The following is a 24316-nucleotide window of genomic DNA, read 5'->3' as shown; positions in this document are numbered from 1 at the left end:
TCTGACAGCTCGTTATAAATGCCCATTCTGTAAGCCCTTTGGTTTTCATGATTTTTTATTAAAAAACAAACATTTGCGAATGAATGTGAATTTCGGTTAATTTATTCATGCAAAAGTAAGTTATGCTTTCTTTGAAGAAAGAGTTGGGGTATATCTCTTTGCACTGGTCCGTCGGTAGGACGGTTGGCTTGTAGACCATTTTGTTCCCACACTATACCTTGAGAACTCATAAACCTACCTTCATTAAAATCAAAAGTCAGGTCACAGGGACATGTAATATCAATATAGTCCATAGTCACTTTGAGTACCGTTAAAACTGGTAACAACATATTGTTTTTTAATGCTTATTTTTTCTCACACAAGTGGAGGATGTTTTTTTAAAGACTGTCTTATACACATCCATGATCCAAGTTAAATAATATATCCTCAAACAAGGCAGATTACAGACCATGCATGATCCAAAGGGATCCAAGTACATGTATTGAAACAAATTATTGGTCCAAAATATTTGCTAACTAAATTCATCTTGATTTCCAGAATGTGTCTTGTTAAAAGTGTTTTTACATTTTTGTTTAGTTCCTTAGGTACATATATAGGTCCTCTACAAAGATTGCGCAAAAAAAACAATTGTGGTAGAAGAAGCCATCTCTCTACCAGGACTTGTACGGTGCCTGTAGTTGAATTTTAAGATGGCCTTGGCAGAGCTTATAATGTTATTCCCAATAGACTTTGACAGACAATAATAAGTTTTGGAGATACTTACACAATTCAAGTAAAGTCGCAGAATTTTACCATTTGAAAGTTATAACGCATTAATTTAACTTTATCAAATTGAAAGGCAAAGGCTGATTGGGGCAATCAACTCAGTTTCCTGCATAGAACTAGCATTTGGCGTCTTTGGAGATAATCTAATTTAACCCTTTCCCTCTCAGAAACAACCTGAAAATGGCTATGTCCGAACAGCATAAAACCAGAACAGCTTGCAAGTAACTCGCTGTCTGAGGGTTGAAAATGAAGCCTTTAAAACTTGAATCTAGTAAGAAAGCTCTTTAATTAAATTTTACTTTCTTAGGGTCTACACATGCGTAATACGTATCTAAGTGGTAAAGTACATATCTAAGTGGTAAATGGTTATGAATGCTCCCACAAAGAGAATCAACTCTGGGACCCCTGTTAATTGTTAGGAAGACATCGTTCACACTATGAATGCGCAACCCTTTTGCAAAAAAAATAAGATGATCATTTAGTTTTGTTTTTATTGCTTTCTCTTACAGTAGGTATTGCTACAGTACAAGCAACAACAAAGACACAGTCTGTAAACTCCCACGACGACTTCAAGGATATTACACACTGAAACTGCTTAAATCAATTGTTCACCCTGTAAAAAATTTTTTTTTTGCAAATTATACTTGTGTTTTAAAATCTTTAGATCGGTTTTCCAGATTTTAATTAAACGGCAACAAGTTGAAACAAATTTTGCAAAAAGCTTCAACTTCTTTTTTTTAAATGTTTTTAACAGAGTTGACAGACTGTTACTTGATCAAAACAAACAAATAAAAAAGTTATATGATAGTATTAAATAGTAGTCTATAAATAAAATACAAAACAAAAAATAATTTCTAACACACTATGGTAGTTATAACAATGCATAATTATCATTTATTTATCAGCAATTGACTATAGAATGGCACTTAACATCTCAAAAAAACACAGTACGATCAAATAAAATAAGCTTTCTAAATGACTGAAAATATCTGAAATCAGGTTGTTCTTTGATTTTATATGAATACAAGCAAATTCATTGAATTGATATCCCCCGCCAAATAAATTGTTTATGGATGGGTGCAAATCTCTTGATGTGTGGTAGATTCCTATCAAAACATAAAATTTCATGTTGAAATCTTCTAAAGCATCTGAGATAGAGCCCTGAAAAGTAACATAATACAAAAACAACAAGGGCAATAACTCTGATTTAAGAAAGTGTAGGGTTATGGGTCTTGTGCATGGCACTTTTCCTTATTGATCTCTATACACCCATTAAGTTTCAGTTTGAAATCTTTTATCGTATATGATATATATATTGATACGATTATCTTTTAATGTATCTGAAATATCCTTGAAAAGTTACATCATAAAAAACACAAAATGGCAGTAACTCTTATTAAAGGAAGTTAAGTGTTCTGGTTCCTGTGCATGGCACTTTTCCTGATTGATATCTATACACCCATGAAGTTTCATGTTGATATCTTAGATAGTTTCTGAGATATTGCCCTGAAAAGTTAAATTATACAAAAACAACAGCAGGCAATAACCCTTACTTAAGAAAGTGTAGGGTTATGGTTTTTGTGCATCACACTTCTCTTCATTGATATCTATACACCCATAAAGTTTAATGTTTGCCGATATCTTATATAGTTTCTGAGATATAGCCCTGAAAAGTTTGTAACAGACGGACAGCCTTTGGCAGAGAAAAAAGTAAAAATGTAAGATATGTTTTTCCTCACATTAGGCCTGAGGAATATAATACTGAAATATGAATATGAATCTGTTTTGAGAAGCTTAGCCATTATGGGAACCAAAACCAGAACTTTCAAAGATCAGTTGCAGCTATTCAAAGTTTGAGCTCTAAAATGCTCTATCCGCTAAACAATTTTATATACATGTAAACCATTTCATAGGAAAATTAGTTTTAGGAAATATGTAGCCAATGTAGCTCTATACCAGCCAGAGAAATCGCATGTGATAAAATGTCAGAAAAACTACCACATTGTTCATATGTTCATATTCAGGTTTCAATAACTTTACAAATATACATAACAGGTAACATGTATACATACATTCCCGTTTTTCATTATCAAAAGCATTTGATAGTTCGGAAGTTAAGCAAAATTGCACGTAACAGTCATGAGCCCCCAAAAAGTACAAGATGAAATTGAATTTATTTTATTATACACAGCACTCGAAAGAGATAAGTCAATAATGCAAGGTTAAGATGGAATTTCAAATGTAAACAAGAGATGCGTTTGTCAGAAACACAATGCCCCCTTACTGCGCGGCTTTGATTTATTAATGTTTTTTTTATCATTTGGCAGGTACATATAATTATCTCCCTTTGAAGCTTATTACTTCCCTTGGATTTGTTTTTTTAAAACTTTGACCTTGAAGGATGACCTTGACCTTTCAACACTCAAAATGTGCAGCTCCATGAGATACACATGCATGCCAAATATCAAGTTGCTATCTGAAGGGACATAGAAGTTATGAGCATTTTTCTAAACCTAAACGCAGAAACCTAAACGCAGTTTGACGGAAGGTCTGATCACTATATGCCCTCCTTAGGGGGCATAAATATGTGAGCTAAAAGCATAAAATAAAATAACAATTTGTTCAGAACAATGGTCAGTTATACTGTTTATAATTTATTTGGTGATCATAGAAAATATATATTTTTTCGAACACTTGTAAAATACAATTAATGGCACATGTTATTGTACTACAAAATCAACAATTATCTTGTATATATTTCAATAATTTCATTTTGTTCAATGTTGTGCTTGCACAGAAGCAACTATCGTGTGTAGCATATTAACAATCACCATAAAACTCTGGGCAAGGCTTGCAAAACTGTATAAAAGCCTTCATTTTAAAGCAATGACTCAACTACTACTGTTAATTTTTCAACACCCTAACAAATGTGCAGGATCAATATTTCATCATTATAAAATATATATTTTTAGAAGTTATTAAGCATGAATAAAAATAAAACCAACATTCAAAGTAACCTTTTAATATTAAGAGCTATTTAATCATAAAAAGATAGTGTAAGTTTTCAAAATAAAAAAATATCCCATTTGTCTCCATTTTAAACCTTTTACGTTTTTTTCACACACAACCTCAAAATATTTTACTTCAATATAAAAATTATATATTACAACTCACAACACGCTTACAAATGTAAATGCATAAAATAACGACAGAAAACAAAGTATCTACACATGTACATTAAACACTCTAAAATTTTAACAAAAACAACAATACTATTGCATAGCATATTTAACAGTAACTGTAAGCATTCAAATATAACTGTTTTATTACATTTATGGTTAATTTAAGGTAATTTCTTTAAATAGTCAAACACAACCACAGAACAACAGAACCTTCTATGTTACATATCAATATATGACATATGTTAAATGCCCTGTTGGCATAGCAGATAATGCATACCTAAAGAGTATCATCACCAAAACAATAAAAGACAATAAATAAAAAAATATAAATAAGTTACAATTTTGAAAAATGACCAATAATCAGTGTGAAGTTTCTGTATACCGGTACATATGATTAGCGAAAGGTGCAACAGATGCTGTTTCTAACCGGACATCTAAATGAGCCGTGCTCTGTGAAAAGGGGGTTTAATGCATGTGTGCAAAGTGTTGTCCCAGATTAGCCTGTGCAGTCCGCACAGTCTAGTCAGGGACCACACTTTCTGCCTAAACTAAGAAAAGACTTTCTTTAAACAGAAAATGTCATAAAAGCGGAAAGTGTCATCCCTGATTAGCGGACTGCACAGGCTAATCTGGGACGACACTTTATGCACATGCATTAAACAGAGCACAGCCCAAATGTAAATGACCTTTGTAAATTTACTTATCCTGGATTGCACAACACTTTGGGAGAACCCACTCGCCCCTATGTACAAACAATGCTGGCTCATTTCATACAGAAATTCTAGTTTAAACAAGACTATTGTCAAGCAACACAAGTCCCGTACCGGCTCCACCATTGTCAGAAATTCCACCATTTTCAGAATATTTTTTTATATATTTGTTGCCATATCAACCAGAATTTTTGACGCAGTGAAATGACATGCATAATGTCCATATTGCCATTTGGCAAACCATAAGTCCCCTCCGGTGAAACCAGTAGGGGACTTAAAAAAGATTTAAATGGCGGATTCTTTTGAGAGGACCACACATGCATTGGATTTGTTTGCACCAGCAGATTAGTTTGTTTTTCAAAAAGCTAGCTAGCCCTGGTCTATAATAAAAAGATCATTTTTCAAGCATGGCCCATTTTCCATTAGTTATAAATGCCGGTTCTTCAATAAGTTCTTTAATAGTTACAAAAGCTCTAAATTAAACATGCAAGTATTCACATTAAAAATATCATTTCAATATGAGATTCTTAGTCGTATACAAAATAGGGAGCATCTGTGGCCACAAATTGTTACCAAATAATCATTGAATTGATTACTACCTTTAAGCTGTGTAGTTCATTTAGGTGAATTTTCCTCAAACTTGATATTCATAGCCAAGTCTTTTTAATATTATGTTACATTTAATCAACTGAGTATTGCCAATAAACAATTATCAGTTGTTGTTTTTTTAAACAAATGCCTTTATAAATGTGTGTATTCAAACCTTTTGAAGATTTAGAATTACAAAATTGGACATTTTTCTAAAAAATATACATGCACTGATTAGTTTTAGCAACAAAGAATACACTGTATATAAGAAAAGCAATATCCCCCCCCTCTTTGCCCTCTGCTTAATGTATAAGGAATTGTTAAGATAGATCAGATGAAAACCTTTATTGGACACAGAATTTAATCTACAAAAACGGCCATTTTGGGGGACAATCTAATGACCATGACTTTTGTATTTGGCAAATCAGTAGATTATTAAAATTGGTTCAAACATATATTATTCACATACAAATCAGTGTGTTATTTTTAGATAGTGTTACAATTAAAAAAGGCTAAGATAAGGTACATGTATATATGGATTTTGTAAATTCCGGGACATTTGACAGATTTCCGGGACAGCGGGACAAGTTCTTCATTTCCGGGACTGTCCCGGACAATCGAGGACGTATGGCATGTATGAAAAAGGATATGACTTAAATGCAGTTTAGTTTATGTCAAGTCCTTAAGAAATTAATGCCCTTGTCAATATATTTGGTTCTGGTAAACATACATGGCAAAAGCCTTATAACCACAAACTTGAACTTAATGTTATAGAGTGGAAACAGTCAAACAGAATGAAAACAGCGCTGGCTTTCCTTCCTAATGACCAATCGTCATAATTAGGCGCACTAATATATCCTACCATCTTTGCTTAGAGATAGCTGTACAAAACACTTCAAAAAATAAAAAAGTTCAATTTATATCTTTGTAAAAATGCAGTGTAAAATAAGTTAATTTAAGTTATTTAACATTAAACAGTAACAGAGAACAAAACCTTTGACAATAGCTCAATGACGTCCTGTTTGGACATTAAAATTTATTCTAACCATGCTCATGTGATTTACCAACACCACCACTACAATCAGAAAAATGTCCACAGCTTTCATCAGCAATACCACCATCAGCACCACTCCTACGACGACCATCACTTCCATCAACATGATCACGTGCAGGAGTTCTTCTATGCACCGTTTCACTTCTAGTACCATCACTCAGTCCTTTACGAACATGAGGCTGTCTTTGGCGAGAACTCACAACATTGTCACTTCCCTTTGGTGCATGATTCCGTGACCTATTTTCATGTAACCTTGTCCCAGAACCATTATTTGCATGAACACCATCATTCGAGTCTTCATTGCTTGTAGGACGTACATGATTCTCTAGAGAATCTGTGTTACCGGTATTTTCATCATTTTCCCCACTCCGACTGCCTCCCGCTCTGGCAGGATGAACCAAATCTGTATAAGTATCGTCTTTACAGCTTCTATGGTGACTTTGTTGTAAATGCCCTGCTGTTTCCTGACGCCTGCCATTTCCTAACCTGTGAACTTGGCCCTGCGATGCTGAGGGCCGTGCTGTGCAATGCCTGTCTGACACATTCCTTCCATCAACATTTGCATGCCCACTAGAATCTACAACCCCATTTCTATCATGGCCAGTTCTTGCACAACTTTCCAATACAGCTAGACCGTTAAGACTTTCTACATGGAACTCAGTTTGTTCATTAACACCACCCACATTTTCAGTCGCTCTATTTGCATTTCTATTCTCATTTTGTCCTGCCTCAAAAACCCTATTCAGATTCACTGTATTGTTGTTATCAAAATTATTGTTATCCATTTCTGCAGCATTTGCAAGGCTATGGTTTAAAAGGATCTCACCGGTTCCCAGAGAGGCCGCAGTTGTGGAAGAGCTGGGCCCAGCACCATTTCTCTGGCTGGTTCCTGCACAATTTTCAGCTTTGCGTTTCCTGCGCCAGAGCACCAGCAGCACTATTCCCATAGCTATGGCCACCAGGAATAGTACGCTCATAATCCCTATTGCAATCTTCGAGGCGATATTGACTGAAATAATAAGTCATGTAAGTGTTTAGTTGTTTACAATGATCTTAATTTGATAAGCATACCTTTCTGTAGGCAATATTGACTGAAATATCAAGTAATGTTAGGGTAAAGTTGTTACCAATGAACTTATTTAACAATACACAAATAATAAATGAATCGTGAATGACTGAATTAAATACTAAATCACAACAAAAACTGTCCTGAAAGTCATGTTACTGACCATTTGTTAACACTGACTGGGTTTAAACATTTCTATAGTTGTAGATAAACATTGGCTAAATCATTTCAGAAAATTTCTTTACCTGTATGCATTTTTCTCCTTCATTAAACTTAACCCTATTAATTTCATTTACCCTATTAGTTACATGGCATGAATGCTATCATCATATTTAGAGAGGCATTTTTCCCGCATATGAAAGCTAAATCCCCTGCCACAACTTAAAACAAGGGATGTGTTTGTCAGAAACACAATGCCCCCTACTACGCGGCTTTGATTAATTTTTTTATTTTTTATAATTTGGCAGGTACAAATAATTATCTCCTTTTAAAGCTTATTACTTCCCTTGGATTTGTTTTTTTGACCTTTGACCTTGAAAGATGACCTTGACCTTTCACCACTCAAAATGTGCAGCTCCATGAGATACACATGTATGCCAAATATCAAATTGCTATTTGAAGCGACATAGAACAATGCGGGGAATCACGTGGTCAGATTTGAGAAAAAATGGCCGCCGATGCCTCGATTCAATGGAGAAATTGAGTCTTCAAACAGGTACATCTACCTTATTACTTTGTAGTTTTTATTCGGAAAAAATGGCCGCCAATGCCGCGATTCCATGGAGAAATTGAGTCTTCAAACAGGTACATCTACCTTATTACTTTCTTGTTTTTATTCGGATAACGCCTATCATAGGGCCAGCCGGAAGCGGTTTCAAGCAGTATCAACCATTTTCTGCTGGTTGGTCTGAGTGTGGAGATAACTCATGGAATATTTTGCGATTTCCTGAACCGTCAGGTGGGGGGTGGGGCCGGGTCAGAGATTTTTACTCATTTTTTTAGGTTATTTTACTATAATATCTTCATTTCTTTACAGATTGTCTTCAAATTGATACTGAACCTCTCTTATGACAATACGGTCAATCTCAACTATGCATGGCCCCATGACCAACCCTGGGGCGCCCTGCCCACATAGGCCATGCCCACCCAAAATTGCCTTTTACTATAATTTCTTCATTTCTACACCAATTCACTTCAAATTGATATTGAACCTCTCTTATGACAATGCGGTCAATCTCAGCTATGTATGGCCCCATAGCCAACCCTGTTGCGCTCAGCCCACATAGGCCACGCCCACCCAAAATTGCCTTTTACTATAATTTCTTCATTTCTACACCGATTCACCTCAAATTGATACTGAACCTCTCTAATGACAATACGGTTGATCTCAAGTATGCATGGCCCCATTATCAACCCTGGGGTGCCCCGTCCACATAGGCCACGCCCATCCAAAATTGCCTTTTACTATAATTTCTTCATTTCTACACCGATTCACTTCAAATTGATACTGAACACAGTCGGAAAAGCTAAACAAAAACGCGACACGACGGGTCCAAACTTAAACACACAAAAAAACATTGAACGAGTGGAAGGGACAAGTCCCGTGGCTAATCGTTGAAAAGATTGAAGGGGAGACCCGTTTTAATTGTGAAATATGTAAATATTCATCTAAGGCATGCAACCTAAGCACAGTTTGGGCATATGAAGGTAGTTGAAAAATAAAATTGTATAATACTGAAAAGACACTGTTGAACTCATATAAATAAAGTTGCTAGTATGGTTATTTTGATTTTTTTTTTCATGAAAATAACCATTATTATTTATTTTTAGGTCATTTAGAAAAAATAAGAATTATTTTCCAAAACTTAGTAGTAACGTTAAGAATAAAATTTCAGAGTTAGAATTCTTTTTGAAAATCTGGTAGTAATTTAAGAATTTCACAAAACCTTATCTGGAGCTCTGACCTAAACAGAGAATGTCCCATTAAATGTACTTAATCACATGTGAAAAACTTGTTACAATAAAAATACTTACAGCATTGTTCCGAAGCCACTTGTAGGTCAAAGTCTTGATAAATAAAGTCAGTATTTGTGCCATCATACCTTTCTATGTCGGCCTGCAAAATATACGCCAGATACAACTTAACCCTTAAAGCGCTGGAGCTGAATTTTAAAGGCCTTTGCAAACAGTTTGGATCCAGATGAGACGCCACAGAACGTGGCGTCTCATCTGGATCCAAACTGTTTGCTACTCTGATAGTATTCTTTGAAAAAAATTCGAAGAAAATGCTAATTTTAGAAATTCAACAGACGACATTTTAGCAGACGACAAATTTCCCAGCATGCAAAGGGTTAAATATTGAACATCATTTGATTAAAAAGCCTGTTCCAACACTCACAACTGATGAACATTGCTCTCAGCAATAATGATCAGAGTATTTACAGGTCAGTTATCTATGTTTAAAAATATTTAAGTTTACAAAAGCAGGTGGTGAGACAGGGTGAGCGGGGATCTGATCAAGGGATCATGATGATGTCATATTATCCAATCTTCATATATGCACCTGAACTGACACAATAATGCCCCACTGGATAAAAAGGACCTTTACACAGATTTTGGCATGTTTTGAAGTTTGTCATTAAATGCTTTAAACTGATGAATGTAAACATCAAAACTAAAGAGTTATAGAATGAACACAAATAAATTTAAAGAAAGAAACACAAATTTCACACTTGGCCTCAAACCGCCGACCCTTGGAGTTAAAGACTAGAAACAACTTGGCCATCCGTGCTACATAACCATTGTAGAATAGGGATTTTATACAGTCCTCGTTATGTCACAAAATATAACGATAACAACAGAAATTATTCAATTATTTTGCGTTTGTAACGCTTTATAATTTTCAGGTTTTTAAATCGTCAAAAGATGCATTTTATGGATATTTTAGAACATGGTAAATGTTCAGTATAACTGTTTCATTACCAAAAACATAACTACAATGACAATTTGCAAATTTGAAACATATTTGTTCGATTTTGTCAATTTATCAAAACGTAAAAAGGTTCTTTCAACTTAATATATGTAGTCAACACCAGCCCAGTAAACTCCCTACACTAAACAGCCTTGAATCTTGTGCAGGTTATATAGCAATTATGTGCAAAGAAAGGTTTGATAAAGAAACACTTGAGCCAAACATATGTTTTAGCAAACAATCAGATACTGTTTATACCACTGCTCATGACACCAGACCTGGTAATTTAATCTTAATTTAAAAACAACTTAAACATAGCGCATTAAATATTATAAAAGTCTACGTCTGTTGCAGATGATTTAATACATTTCAATATACCAAGTGTTATGAATGTAATCAATGATCTTTAATTGTCTATAAACTGTTTCTTAGTAACAAATGTTTTTTATACTCCAACATGCTTGTTACAAACAGAAACATCAAAGATGTATTATGATGATGGATTCCGGAAAATTTTAACAAATATAAAAGTATACAAGAGCACCGCATAGCGGGTGCCAAGGCTCGGCTGTGGGTGCAGTTTTGAATAAATGAAAGCTTGTCAGAAGTGACCTTGAACTTTGACCTACTGACCCAAACATGGTGTGGCATGTAGAACTCATCAAGGCGCATCTACATATGCAGTTTCAAAGTTGTATGTGGAAGCACTTTGATTTTAGAGTCTATGTTAAGGTTTAAGCATGCCACGGACAGCGGACGGCAGACAACGAGCTGGCTATGACAATACCTCGGGTTTTCTCCAAAAACAGCTGAGCTAAATATCAGTCCTAACCTTGATTGGCCTGTAAGTACAAACAAAATAACAGCACAATATCTCCATCAAAACTGAAAGCATCCAGCGAAAACCCTTTTTCTAATTTTTGTAACACTGACCTTGACCCCACTGGCCCTAAATGCAATCCCTAGCTAGATAAGCTAGTAACCTACTTACACATAATATTTCAGCACTTCATATCCATCCTAACTGAAGATATTGAGTGTCAATTATTCAATAACATTATAGAAACTGTGAACTTGACCCCAATGGCTCTAAATGCAATTCATAGCTAGATCAGCCTGTAACCTACCTACACTGTGACCTTGACACACTTGGCCCCAAATGCAACTATCTGCTGGGTCTGCATGTAAGTGAGGGATATGAGTAGTTTCAAGGAAAGGTTTACCTGAATTTCATTTGTAAGAAAAGTACACAGGACATTATTCAGCTAATTTCAGGTCAGAGTTGTGGTCTTTGCTTGCTGATCTCGCAGGTGATCCCAACTACATGTGTGAAGTTTTAATTGTATACATACAGTAGTTACAGAGATATGTACTTGTTGCAGGCAAACTTTACCTTGAGTTTCAATTTCCATCCAATCCTTAACCTCACTTTTTATCTTCAATAGAAGGCATAATCCTGCTCAAATGCTAATAAAACAAGGGCTGTTTGTAAAACATGCATGCCCCCCATATGGGCTGTCAGTTGTAGTGGCAGCCATTGTGTGAATACGTTGTTTGGCACTGTGACCTTGACCTTTGATCAAGTGACCTAAAAATCAATAGGGGTTATCTGCGAGTCATGATCAATGTACCTATGAAGTTTCATGATCCTAGGCGTATTAGCTTTCTTGAGTTATCATCCGGAAACGATTTTACTGTGTAAAGTCACCGTGACCTTGACCTTTGACCTAGTGACCTGAACGTCAATAGGGGTCATCTGCGAGTCATGATCAATGTACCTATTTAGTTTCATGATCCTAGGTGTAAGCCTTCTTGAGTTATCATCCGGAGACCATTTTTCAAAGTTGAGTCACCGTGCCCTTGACCTTTGACCTAGTGACCCGAAAATCAATAGGGGTCATCTGCGAGTCATGATCAATTTACCTATGAAGTTTCATGATCCTAGGCATAAGCATTCTTGAGTTATCATCCAGAAACCATTTTACTATTTCAACTCACCGTGACCTTGATCTTTGACCTAGTGACCTAAAAATCAATAGGGGTCATCTGCGAGTCATGATCAATGTACCTGTGAAGTTTCATAATCCTAGGCATAAGCGTTCTTGAGTTAACATCCGGAAATCCATTTTACAATTTGGGTCACCGTGACCTTGACCTTTGAACTAGTGACCTCAAAATCAATAGGGGTCATCTGCGAGTCATGATCAATGTACCTATGAAGTTTCATGATCAAGCGTTCTTGAGTTATCATCCGGAAACCATTTTACTATTTCGGGTCACCGTGACCTTGACCTTTGACCTAGTAACCTGAAAATCAATAGTTGGTCATCTGCCAGCCATTATCAATCTACCTACGAAGTTTCATGATCCTAGGCATAAGCGTTGTTGAGTTATCATCCGGAAACCATTTTACTATTTGGGGTCACTGTGACCTTGACCTTTGACCTAGTGACCTAAAAGTCAATAGGGGTCATCTGCGAGTCATGGTCAATCTACCTATCAAGTTTCATGATCCTAGGCCTAAGCGTTCTTGAGTTATCATCCGGAAACCATTTTACTATTTCGGGTCACTGTGACCTTGACCTTTGACCTAGTGACCTGAAAATCAATAGGGGTCAACTGCGAGTCATGATCAATCTACCTATCAAGTTTCATGATCCTAGGCCTAAGCGTTCTTGAGTTATCATCCGGAAACCATTTTACTATTTCAGGTCACCGTGACCTTGATCTTTGACCTAGTGACCTTAAAATTAATAGGGGTCATCTGCGAGTCATGATCAATGTACCTATGAAGTTTCATGATCCTAGCCCCAAGAGTTCTTGAGTTATAATCCAGAAACAACCTGCTTGGCGGACCGACCCACAGACCGACCGACCGACATGTGCAAAGCAATATACCCCCTCTTCTTCGAAGGGGGGCATAAAAATAAAGGTCTTTGTTGGTGACCCTTTATAAATGAATAAACACCCTGGACACATATTTTAAGTTTTATTTTCATACCTGATGTTGACCTAAAGATATAAAGTTATTGACGTTAACCAGAATTTTCTAAGCACAAAAAGTGGCATTTTTGTGTATCATTAGCGGATAAAGCATTTTAGTTCTCAAACCTTGAATAGCTGCCACTGATCTTTGAAAGTCAGAGTTAAGAGCTTTGCTTGGTGACCCTGCATGAAGATGCAAGAGAAATGTTAGAATTTTCAATGAGTATTTGTATAAGTAACAGAGATATATAACCTTCTTTCCTATAACTTCATGCACCCTTATAAGATCGTGTACTTTTTCATGACATAAACTTCTAAGCAACATTAAAACGCATGTGCCTAAAAACTGTTCAACTTTATAACACAAGAATTTCCACAGCTGATAAGACGACAATCATGACGAAAAAACAGGTAATAACACAATAATTATGATATAGACTTGGTATAATTACATAAATAGCCCGTTTTTCTGACCTTGTTCCCATAGAAATAGCTACTTGATGCACACAAACTTTAACCAGACTTTCATGATATGTGGGGCAGGCATATTTCAGCTAAAAAGCGTTCAGTTATAGGTCTTGGTCAGTGAATGTTCATGAAGACCCTGAACACATATGTAGTGTTTTATTGCAATAACATTAATACATATAGAGTTATGGAACTTGGTCAGTGACCTCACACAATGACCACGCACACATGTGTGAAGTTTCAATTTAATATCTGTTGTAGAAACAGTGAAATGGAAATGTTGCACATTAACCTTAACAATAATTGTAAAAGTGTACTTAGGTTTAAAATGTAGTTCCTACCGACAAAGTCCTATATTTTGTTTCGATAGGGCCTACTACTCGGTATACCATTTGTGTCAATTTATTATAGGCCCTACCCATATAACCAAAATTCCGCTATACATTTTTTAGAATACTATTCGAAAGTCTCTTCTATTGGGGTAGGTTATATGCAGGGGCTATAACATTGTATATTTACTTTATAACATGTATATATTTCTATGTATGATATGTATATATATATATATATATATATATATGTGTGTATATATATGTATATGTTTGTGAATGTATGTGTATATCTATATATATATAATATACATTTCCGCTCTACTAAATGCAAATGTTGTACAATCTTTTAGCATGTTATTGTAAGAATCGTTTACCACTTGATTATATGCTTACATGTTATCTCAACCAATTGTGCACACACCATTGTTTTGCATGGATTGTAATATATATGTGTCAGGGGCCGGAGGCCTATATCACGAATAAACAAACTTGAAACAACATTTCAAAGTACAAAAAGGGAAATAGTTCTGCTTAATTGCAGGTCAGTGCTATGGACCTTGGTCATTGACCTCACACAATGACCCTGAATACATTTGTGAAGTGTAAATTTCAAACCTGCAGCAGAAACAGTGATGTGAAGTTGTTGTATGTGAATCTTATTTAGAGAATTAGGGGACAACAACCTTTGGGTGAAAAGTATGGCTCGGACAATGGGATGATAGTCAAGCTAATATTAACAATGATACTGGACTGCTGCTATAATACCTCCAGTCTGAATGTTCCGCTAAAGGTTTCGCCCATGGTGACATGGAGAAAAATTCTCTCAGAATATCCGTGCAGGCGAATGATCTGGGAACCTTTGAAGGTGTGAGAAAGATCCATATAGGTCTTATCATTCTGAAAAACAAGAAACCAGTTCCACTGAAGATAATTAGGCTATTAATTTTAAAATATCACTAATGAATGTAAATCAGTCTTTCGCTGGGAAAATGAGGTTTCATGCATGTGCATAAACTGCCATCCCAGATTAGCCTCATAAGCCTGCAGGGACGACACTTTCTGGATTCTCGTTAAGAAGAGACTAACTTTAAATGAAACATAAAAGCTGAAAGTCTCGTCACTGATTATTAGTACAGCCTGCAGGCTTATCTGGGATGACACCTTCCGCACAAACATTAACCTCAGTTTTTCCAGAGCGAGCCTCAAATTTCACGTATAACTATTTCCTCTATAAAGAAAGTCTATTATGTTTACATATACAGGTGACTGGTGTCAATTTTTGATATATTTTATAACATGTACTCACTTTCTATGTAATAGTACTTACCGTAATTACTCTATGTTTTCGGACACTTAAAAATAATTAATTTTATGGTGTCCGAAAACTTAGGAACGAAAAATATTCACAAAATACAGGTGTCCGAAAACTTAGAGTCGAAAACATAGAGTACATAACGCAAATGTAATGGTCCGTTGCCCTCAGGCATGCACCTGCCATGTTTTATGATGTTAATCTGGTTGTAAAACCCCATGATCGAAGTGTCATTATATATCGAAAACAGGACCGAAATTTGGTAAAATAGCGCTGTAAAATATACTGTCCGAAAACTTAGAGACATTAATTATGGACGAAAACTCGTGTGTCCGAAAATTAAGAGTCACGAAAAATAATTTTTTTTGCTAAAAAAAGGGTTGTCCGAAAACTTAAGAGTGTCCGAAAACATAGAGTAATTACGGTAATCTAGGTCAAGACATGCATCACTACTTTAATAAGCACATTTTGTGTGCGGCTACTCTGAAAAAAAGCGCATATACTACCGGGTAGTAAGATTGAACCTTTTTTCTTACATTAGTAAACATCACATGTCACATGTTATAAATGACTTATTCATTTTAAGGTAACTTTCTTGAATACTTATTGTTTTTCATACATATTAAACAAAAACATCGTGTTTTGTGGGGGAAAGCGCATACTATTAACCAAACTTACATGCTTCCAGTTCAACTTTGTGAGAAGCGTGTGTACTAACCACTGTGCTAGCCTGACATCTTATCTGTTCACCTCTTATCAGTATCCAATATATAGTCAAAACGTTGGCCCTTGTGAAGGCTTTAAGGGCAATAACATCAAATTGATTCAAGGGCTCTAGGCACTAATTGGCTTTGGATATACCGGCTGATGTTAATAGTTTGTCACTATTTGCTATCCAATCAAAGGTCAACACAAAGGGCCCTGTAAAGAGCACGACGCTCTTATTTGCCTCGCAAAGGACATAGGGGCTGACAAAAAAATTCTGGCGCAGCCAGCGCTGTCCTGGATAAAACCTTATTATGTTGCTGAAGCGTACAAACAAGTCATAAGCAACTTTAACATGTACAGTGTTCATACAATTAAAGGGACTGTCAACCACGAATGAAGAAAAAATAAAAGTTCTAAAATACAGTATTTTTTACCATTATTAGTTTATATTGATTAAAATATCACAACTGTTATATAACATTACTTGAAAAAAGTTCATATTTTCAGTATATTCGGTAATAAAATTTTGCGATGTGAAATTAAAAGTACATCGCGAAAATAAGTGACATAACGATATACACACTATAAATAACACAAGAAGATTCATCATTTTATATATAAAATATACAATTCACTATGCATGCACAATTTGCATTCCTGGGTTTACCACGTGAGGATAATGATCAATCTACTTGCGTTATTTATAGTTAACTGGAAGTTACCTGGTACCTGTACTTAGTAAAATTTATTACCGAATATACTGAAAATATGAAAACTTAACAACTTTTTTCAAGTAATGTTATATAACAGTCGTGATATTTTAATCAATATAAACTTATAATTGTAAAAAAATACAGTATTTAAGAACTTTTCTTTTTTTGTCATTCGTGGTTGACGGTGTCATTAAAATTAAGATCAAATAATTATCATTTGACCAATTCCTTTCACTTTTTATTCTAGTCAATGTGATACCCTTTTACAAATGATTTTAGCAAAAAGTATTTGCAGGGCTTTTAAGAGACAGTTCGAAGTTTGGAATGAAATACAATTTTACCTTAACCCATTCAAAGCTTAACCACACAAAGTCTGAAGCAAAAGAACATATTTATCATCATAACCCTTTCATCCAAGTATTTACCGTGATGGTAAACGTGACGGCCACTGGGTCACTACAGGGGTCAATCTTGACCCAGATGACATCGAGGTTGACATGGTCTATCCGGTATCGACATTCCCCCTGCAGTCCGTCCTGGATCTTACACACCTCGGAGCCACTCGCCTGGCCACAGCAGCCTGCAGATTGAACAAGAGCACCGCATAACAGGTGCCACGCTAGGCTGCGGGTGCAGGTTTGAATAAATGAAAGCTTGTCAGATTTTATTTTTTTTAGAGGTCACAGTGACCTAGACCTTTGACCTAGTCACCCAAAAATGGGTGTGGCATTTAGAACTCATCAAGGTGCAGCTTCATATGAAGTTTCAAAGTTTTAAGTTGAAGCACTTTGATTTTAGAGCCAATGTTCAAAACCTTAACAAAATGTTAAAGTTTTATCATTGCGAACGACACGACCGCAGACACGGTAACGACGAGCTGGCTATGACAATACCTCGGGTTTTCTCCGAAAACAGCAGAGCTAATAAAAATTGGTTACTTTTGGGAACTGCCATATAAGGTTACATGTGAAATACAAAGCCTTTGGGCCAGCTTGCAGATCAGTTTGTCAATATAATTTATTATGCATTATATCCAATTAAGTGTCAATTTAAAAGGCCCTGAATTAGGCAATATTATAAACCGTAAAAAGGGCACAAGGTACAAATTTGCCACAGAAGCCTGTAGAATGATCATAGTTGGCTTATTTTCAAACAGTTTTTTCAGATTTTCTTTCATTACACATCGAACAAGATGTGTTTGTGAAACACTATGTCCCCATATATTTGACCTTTGATCTTAAAGAATGACCTTGACCTTTCACCAATCAAAATGTGCAGCTCCATGAGAAACACTTGCATGCCAAATATGAAGTTGCTATCTTAAATATTTCAAAAGTTATGGCAATTGTTTAAGCTGACGCAAACAAACAAACAAACAAAGCAACAGACAGGGCAAAAACAATATGTCCCCCAATTTAGTGGTGGGGTACATAAAAATCGATAATAAAATGTATATCGTCCCAGCTGAGATTTCTTCGAATTGGCAATGGTTAATTTTGCGAACTGTCATTTGGATTTAGATGAGAAATACGAAGCCTTTGGGCCTTGCAGTTCAGTTTGTCACTAATTGGTATCCAATCAAGTGTCAACTTAAAAGGCCCTCATTTAGGCAATATTATAAATCGTAAAAAAAGCACAAGGCACTAATTGGATCAATACAGACAGGCGACACAGTGCTGCAAGGCACTAATTGGATCAATAAAGACAGGCGACACAGTGCTGCAAGGCACTAATTGGATCAATAAAGACAGGCGACACAGTGCTACACTGATTACTCTTGGCATTATCAAAGAAAAGGGTTGGATAGTGTTTATAATCTGTAGATTAGTTTATTTTAGATTGATTACGCTTATTTATTTTATGCTTTACGGTGGTTTATAGAGAAATATCAGTGATTTAAAACTGGTAATTTCACTGTTTCAAACAATGAAAATTATCAGTGAAAATTATCGATAATTTTCACTGTTTATGTTAAATGACGTCATTTTTTTGACGAAATGACGACATTTTCCCAGCGAAATTCTTTAGTTAAACTCTTTAACAATGTATATAAACTGTGAAAAAAGCATAAAATAAAAAGAAAATTTGTTGGGTTCGGTGGATTATCGATTTTAATTCACTTGTGATCATATAAAATATATATTTTCATTCGTGGCTGCGCCACTCGTGAAAATATTATTTTCTATGATCACTCGTGAATTAAAATCGATAATCCACCGAATCCAACAAATATCCTCTATAGAGACCCATTGAAGTCTGTTACCTGAGATTAGCCAGTAATTTAAGTCTTATGAGAAGATATTGAGAACACGTCAAGAGAAGGGATGGACCTCCTGATCACATTACTTACTCTGGTCATAATCAGATTAGACAGCTAATAAGACAATTATATTTAGCCCGAACAACCAATACGGATCCCCATTTTTAATAATGTCATAAGATGGAAAAAAACTATAAAATATTAACGGTGAAATTAATAAAATTATTTCAGTTCCTTTCATGCCAAGTTACCCATGTGTTAAATAAGTTCAATACGTATGTTATTTTTAAGTAAAACATCATTTATTCACTGCTAACTTAAAACTAGGCAGACAAAAAAAATGAGGGGGCACTATTTTCTGTTCACACATGCAATTAATTACATGTTAGAAGGGACGTTTGTTTGAGAGAGAGTGTTAATTAGGACCGTGTGCCAATATGGCATATAAATAAACAGTGAAGTTTGTAAGATCATTATAAAACATATTTCATTTTCTACTGAGATGTTATTTGGACTGAAATTTTTAAAACCATTATAGGTAAAGAGCATTGGTTTTATGCAAAAATAAATGGTTTAACTTACCATTTACACATAAGAGTACTATACATATTTCTAAAACAGATGTTTTAATTTGATTCATGACTTCACGCTGTTGTAACTGCTCATATCTGATGGTCTGTAAATAAACAATAAATCGCTTGTCATATAAACAAAAAACATTAGGCTAAAGTGAATCTTCCTTTAAGAAATACCACAGTAAGTCTTACTGCAGCATAATGAACAAACAAGAAACAAGTTTGTTGCCAGTTAAATAACTTTTACCGTGTCAAACCATGATCTAAACTGATATTACAACAGAAAACAATTACTTGTTGACGGTGATAAGCAATATTGCAGCACATACAGTAATTTATAACAGTTTTATAATGTTTGTTTTCTTGGTAAAAATAGTTGTACAAAAATGTTGCAACTGGCTTTTGCCAATTGTAATAATTAATTTAACAAATTAAGGTATTTTTCCCTTCAAATTCGGGTCCGCTATCCATTCCCAATAGAAGAAAGTATACATATATTTTTCACAAATGGGACAAAAAAATTCCCAATTGAAGATTTCCAAGATTTAAATTTTTTTTATTAAGTCTAAACATTTAATTCATATCAAATATAGCTCTATTAGTGGAACAATAATAAATAAAATATTGAAATAACGCTTATTCTCAATTGATAAGTATTTGTTAAAAAAAATCAGCAACACTAATTTTCCAATTTTAGTAAAAACGATGAAATTTTACCCCAAATGGTGAAAAAAACTGTTATCTCACTTAGGGAAAATTGCAAAAGGCAGCAAGAGCTGTGTTATTTGAAAGCATGTTCATTTGGATTTTTCTCCATGGCATAGCCAACAGTATTTCAGTCATATATAATGGTTAAAAAATATCCAAATTTAAAAAATTCCCAATTTAAAAAACAAAAAAATAAGATGTGTCAAGTGTTTGTTATACCTCAATTGTTTTATTCAATTTTATTTAATAAGTTTATAACTTTAAGTTATATAATTTTGTTCTTATTATTTAAATTATTATAAAGAGTTATTTTTAAATAAGTTTAAAACAGTTTTTCTTAAATATCAGTGAACTTTTTGTGTGAAAAAAATTCCAAATCCAAAAATTGCTTTTTTCTCTCTATGGCGAAAAATGACCATTCCTCGGATTAACTTACTTAGAGACACTTACATGATTGGGCTGTATTTCTTTTCCCAGAAAAATATAATGATTATTCTTCCATCAATTATTATCATCTCTTTAGATTATATTAAATAATACACATAGTGTACTTAAATGGAATTGTTGTGGCAGTTAACAAAATAAATATTTTACATTTATATACCAGAATAAATTGATATATTATTACTGGTAAAAAAAAATAATTCAATGAAGTTAATAGTATAAATATATGTATGTTACAAGACATCAGCTAGTGAATGAGCTTCAGGCTGATGATGTCAAGCAACTTAAGTGCTCTGAAAAAATTAACAAAAACAACACCTTTGTCCGTCAGACCTTATTTGTAAACACATCGGGTATTTCCAAGGTAAAATGGTAAGATAGCACTAATGTTAAATAAATCATGACTTAACAAAGACCTGACATACATGTATCAATAAAAACAAAAGCAACAATAAATTAAAATAACATCAGTTTAAATAAATGGCAATTGAGACCCAATAATAAACAAATATGACACCACAGTTATTTTCAAGAATTGTCCAAATGATTTCTTTAAATGCATTTTTTTTTAATTAATTGACCATAAAAAATAATGAAATGAGATTGGTTATGTGCAACCCTAAAGTTTTAATCAATATTGATACTGTTGACCCAAGCACACACAAGCAAACATACACGCACAAAATAAAAATAGATCAATAGTTATCCATTATTCTCCTAATATCGGCCCTCTTCATTGAATCGTGACTTAACCCTTTCCCACTCAGAAGCAAAGAGAGAATGGATATGTGCAAACAGCATAAAAGCAGAACAGCCTGCAAGTTACTCGCAGTCTGTTCTGGTTTTATGCTGTTTGCTGCTCGCCAGTATCTAAGGTTTGGAGATGAAGACTTAAAAACTTGAATCCAGTAAGAAAGGTCTTTAATGAATTAAATGTAACTTTCTAAGGGACTACAAATGCGTCAAAATACGTATCTAGGTGGTAAATGGTTAAACCAAAAACCCTCATGAAGTGCTGGACAGTAAATGATTTTCAATTATAAAAAGTTATAAGTATTTACTATTTATCAATGAAAATTAACACGATCATTTTCCTGATTTCTGGTTTTAATTGGAAAGTAGCCTAGATCATGTTTACTCTAGGGTGATAATATGATTTTTAAATTGCGTAACACATAATTGTATTAGTTTGTTTAGCATCTTTAAGTGGGTTTATCAAATGTTTAATAAGCCGCTTATTTGTGAAAAACATGTTAAAATATTTTAGGAACAACATAATTGAGAATCTATTTATAGAACAAGCACATGCGCATAGTCATAAACCTCAGCAACCAATCAGAAGGGTAGATATTATTAAAAAAAAATGTACATGATAAAACTTTCTACAGGGAGCTAAGTCTAGCCAGTATTTTGTCAAAAAATGGCCAATTTAAATGCAATTTTTGTTGGTATGTCCATGAAAACACATTTAACAATAGCTTAAAATATACAAAATGTGTGGTTTTTTAATATTTTCACTTAAAATATATAGATGTATTCTTAAAGAGGGCCGATACTACAGTTACACATGCTAAATGTTCAATTTAATAGAATTCAAGATAGCTGTCTAGTAAATTTGGGTTCAATTGATGTTTTTTTTTTACATTTAAATTTTAATACCCAAGAATTGGTAATACTGGCAGCGACATGTGTTTCTTGCGGATTTTACAAGTGGGTCCACAAGTTTGTTGGTAAACAAAGCCTAGGGGCATTAAGGAAGTACCGAGAGAATAGTCAACCTGCGAGAATACTAGGATAAAGTATACTAGTCCAACTTGTTGACGCTCTCAAATATTAAGTCAGTTTTTATATTGGGCATTCAAACAATGTTGGGACATTTTTCTTCTTTGTCTATATTGTTGCGCAAGGATTTTGTGTGCAACATTCAAGCCCCGATATCAGACACTTAATATCAACGGATTGCAATAATATTTACATACCCGTGTAGATAATTCATTTCTCGATAATGTTCCGTCAAAATTATGTAATGACACTTTGAATTTTGCACGCCTGAGCAATTTAAATCCAACCACTAATCAAATTTTCAATATCTCTCGATTCGAACGCTGTGTAGATATAAATCGATAACACGGCCTCGATGTAAAGCATCTGGTTGTGGTGAAGAGCGTTACATAATAAACCGATGTTATTATACTTTTCTGGATTAAATAAGCTTTTTTTTCTAAAGTGACAATTAAAAAGTTCTGAAATAAATTACATATTTTATTTTTATACTGTACATAAATAATATTGATACAGATCGTACAGTAAACTGTCCTATGTAATGTAGAATGTAAGTACATAAAACAACACAGACAGAGGTGCGAAAACGACATGCAGACAAAGTTGCTGAAACTTAGAAAAGTGAATAGAAACTGCACCATATCTGTTTTGAACATATGCTTATTAAATCGTCAAAGATGAGCATACTAGATCTAGTTAGGTAAAAGTCGGTGTTTAAAGCTCATGTTAAATAAAAATTACCTGTACATGTTACACCGTAATGCCTTCTTTTGATTGGTTGATATTTAAATCTGTTTCATAATCTGGCAAGTGGTCAGCGATATTGTTGCAATTTAAGCAGAAGTTTAACTGAAGAATTTATGCCTTTCTAACTTCAATTCAACGAATGAATGAATGAGCTGGTAATGTTATTTTGCAATTTTACGCAAATTGATGAAAATTTTAACTTTCTGGGTCCTTCACCGATAAGAAGTTCCAAAGAATTTAGCCCATATAAAAAGTATCTCTAAATTCTTTGCGCGTCTTATAAATAAGACTTAAAGTATACCGACTAGGAAATAAAAAAGTGACAATTAATAAGATATGAAAGCCAGAACTCTCTGGGTCAGCTTATTTTTCAGGATTTAGTTCACCAGTAAATGACATTATCCATACTCATTAAGTCATTACTTGTCAAGGAAGAAGTAGAAAAATAATCTTATTTGCACAGTCTCAGTTATTGAATTTTTTGTTTTCATGGTTTGATTAATAAAGCAACAACCTCCAAGATAATGGGTACATCAACTCTCGAATTAATAAATTTGTTATATCTTACCCAGTTTTATTTACTTTTCAAGGAAGTCGATTAAAAACAAAATAGTATGGCAAACTTAGATATAAGGGAGTTAACTTTGTTATTTATTTACATTTTGCAATTTTAAGATATGAAAGCCAGAACTCTCTGGGTCAGCTTATTTTTCAGGATTTAGTTCACCAGTAAATGACATTATCCATACTCATTAAGTCATTACTTGTCAAGGAAGAAGTAGAAAAATAATCTTATTTGCACAGTCTCAGTTATTGAATTTTTTGTTTTCATGGTTTGATTAATAAAGCAACAACCTCCAAGATAATGGGTATATCAACTCTCGAATTAATAAATTTGTTATATCTTACCCAGTTTTATTTACTTTTTAAGGAAGTCGATTAAAAA

General features: G+C 34.3%; 1 protein-coding gene across 2 annotated transcripts; it reads right to left on the bottom strand.

Annotated features, from left to right (window-relative positions):
• Nucleotides 1-1242: 1242 nt before the first annotated feature.
• LOC127838214 (transcription initiation factor TFIID subunit 1-like) lies at nucleotides 1243-24294 on the bottom strand. 2 transcript variants are annotated; one of them, XM_052365807.1, is made up of 6 exons: nucleotides 24280-24294; nucleotides 19697-19790; nucleotides 17280-17434; nucleotides 14887-15018; nucleotides 9400-9481; nucleotides 1243-7308 (listed from the first exon to the last, which is right to left on the bottom strand). In XM_052365807.1, exons 2-6 carry the CDS (start codon nucleotides 19752-19754, stop codon nucleotides 6287-6289), a joined length of 1449 nt encoding a protein of 482 aa, XP_052221767.1. In that variant the 5' UTR covers nucleotides 19755-19790; nucleotides 24280-24294; the 3' UTR covers nucleotides 1243-6286. The 2 variants fall into 2 exon arrangements, with proteins under 2 accessions (XP_052221767.1, XP_052221766.1); XM_052365806.1 differs by lacking the exon at nucleotides 24280-24294 and adding an exon at nucleotides 23939-24004.
• Nucleotides 24295-24316: the final 22 nt, after the last annotated feature.

This window comes from Dreissena polymorpha, chromosome 7 (genome assembly GCF_020536995.1).
Source record: "Dreissena polymorpha isolate Duluth1 chromosome 7, UMN_Dpol_1.0, whole genome shotgun sequence".
Classification (NCBI taxonomy): domain Eukaryota; kingdom Metazoa; phylum Mollusca; class Bivalvia; order Myida; family Dreissenidae; genus Dreissena; species Dreissena polymorpha.
This window is presented reverse-complemented; position numbering and strand designations above follow the sequence as displayed.

Bases quoted from the DNA above. Each gene is read 5' to 3' on its own strand.
- LOC127838214 (XM_052365807.1), bottom strand. From the start codon at position 19,754: ATGAATCAAATTAAAACATCTGTTTTAGAAATATGTATAGTACTCTTA. The intron at 15,019-17,279 runs GTAAATACTTGG...CTTGTTTTTCAG, and splicing joins CCGTCACGTTTACCATCACG to AATGATAAGACCTATATGGA. The intron at 7,309-9,399 runs GTAAGTATTTTT...TTATTATTTCAG, and splicing joins AGTGGCTTCGGAACAATGCT to TCAATATCGCCTCGAAGATT.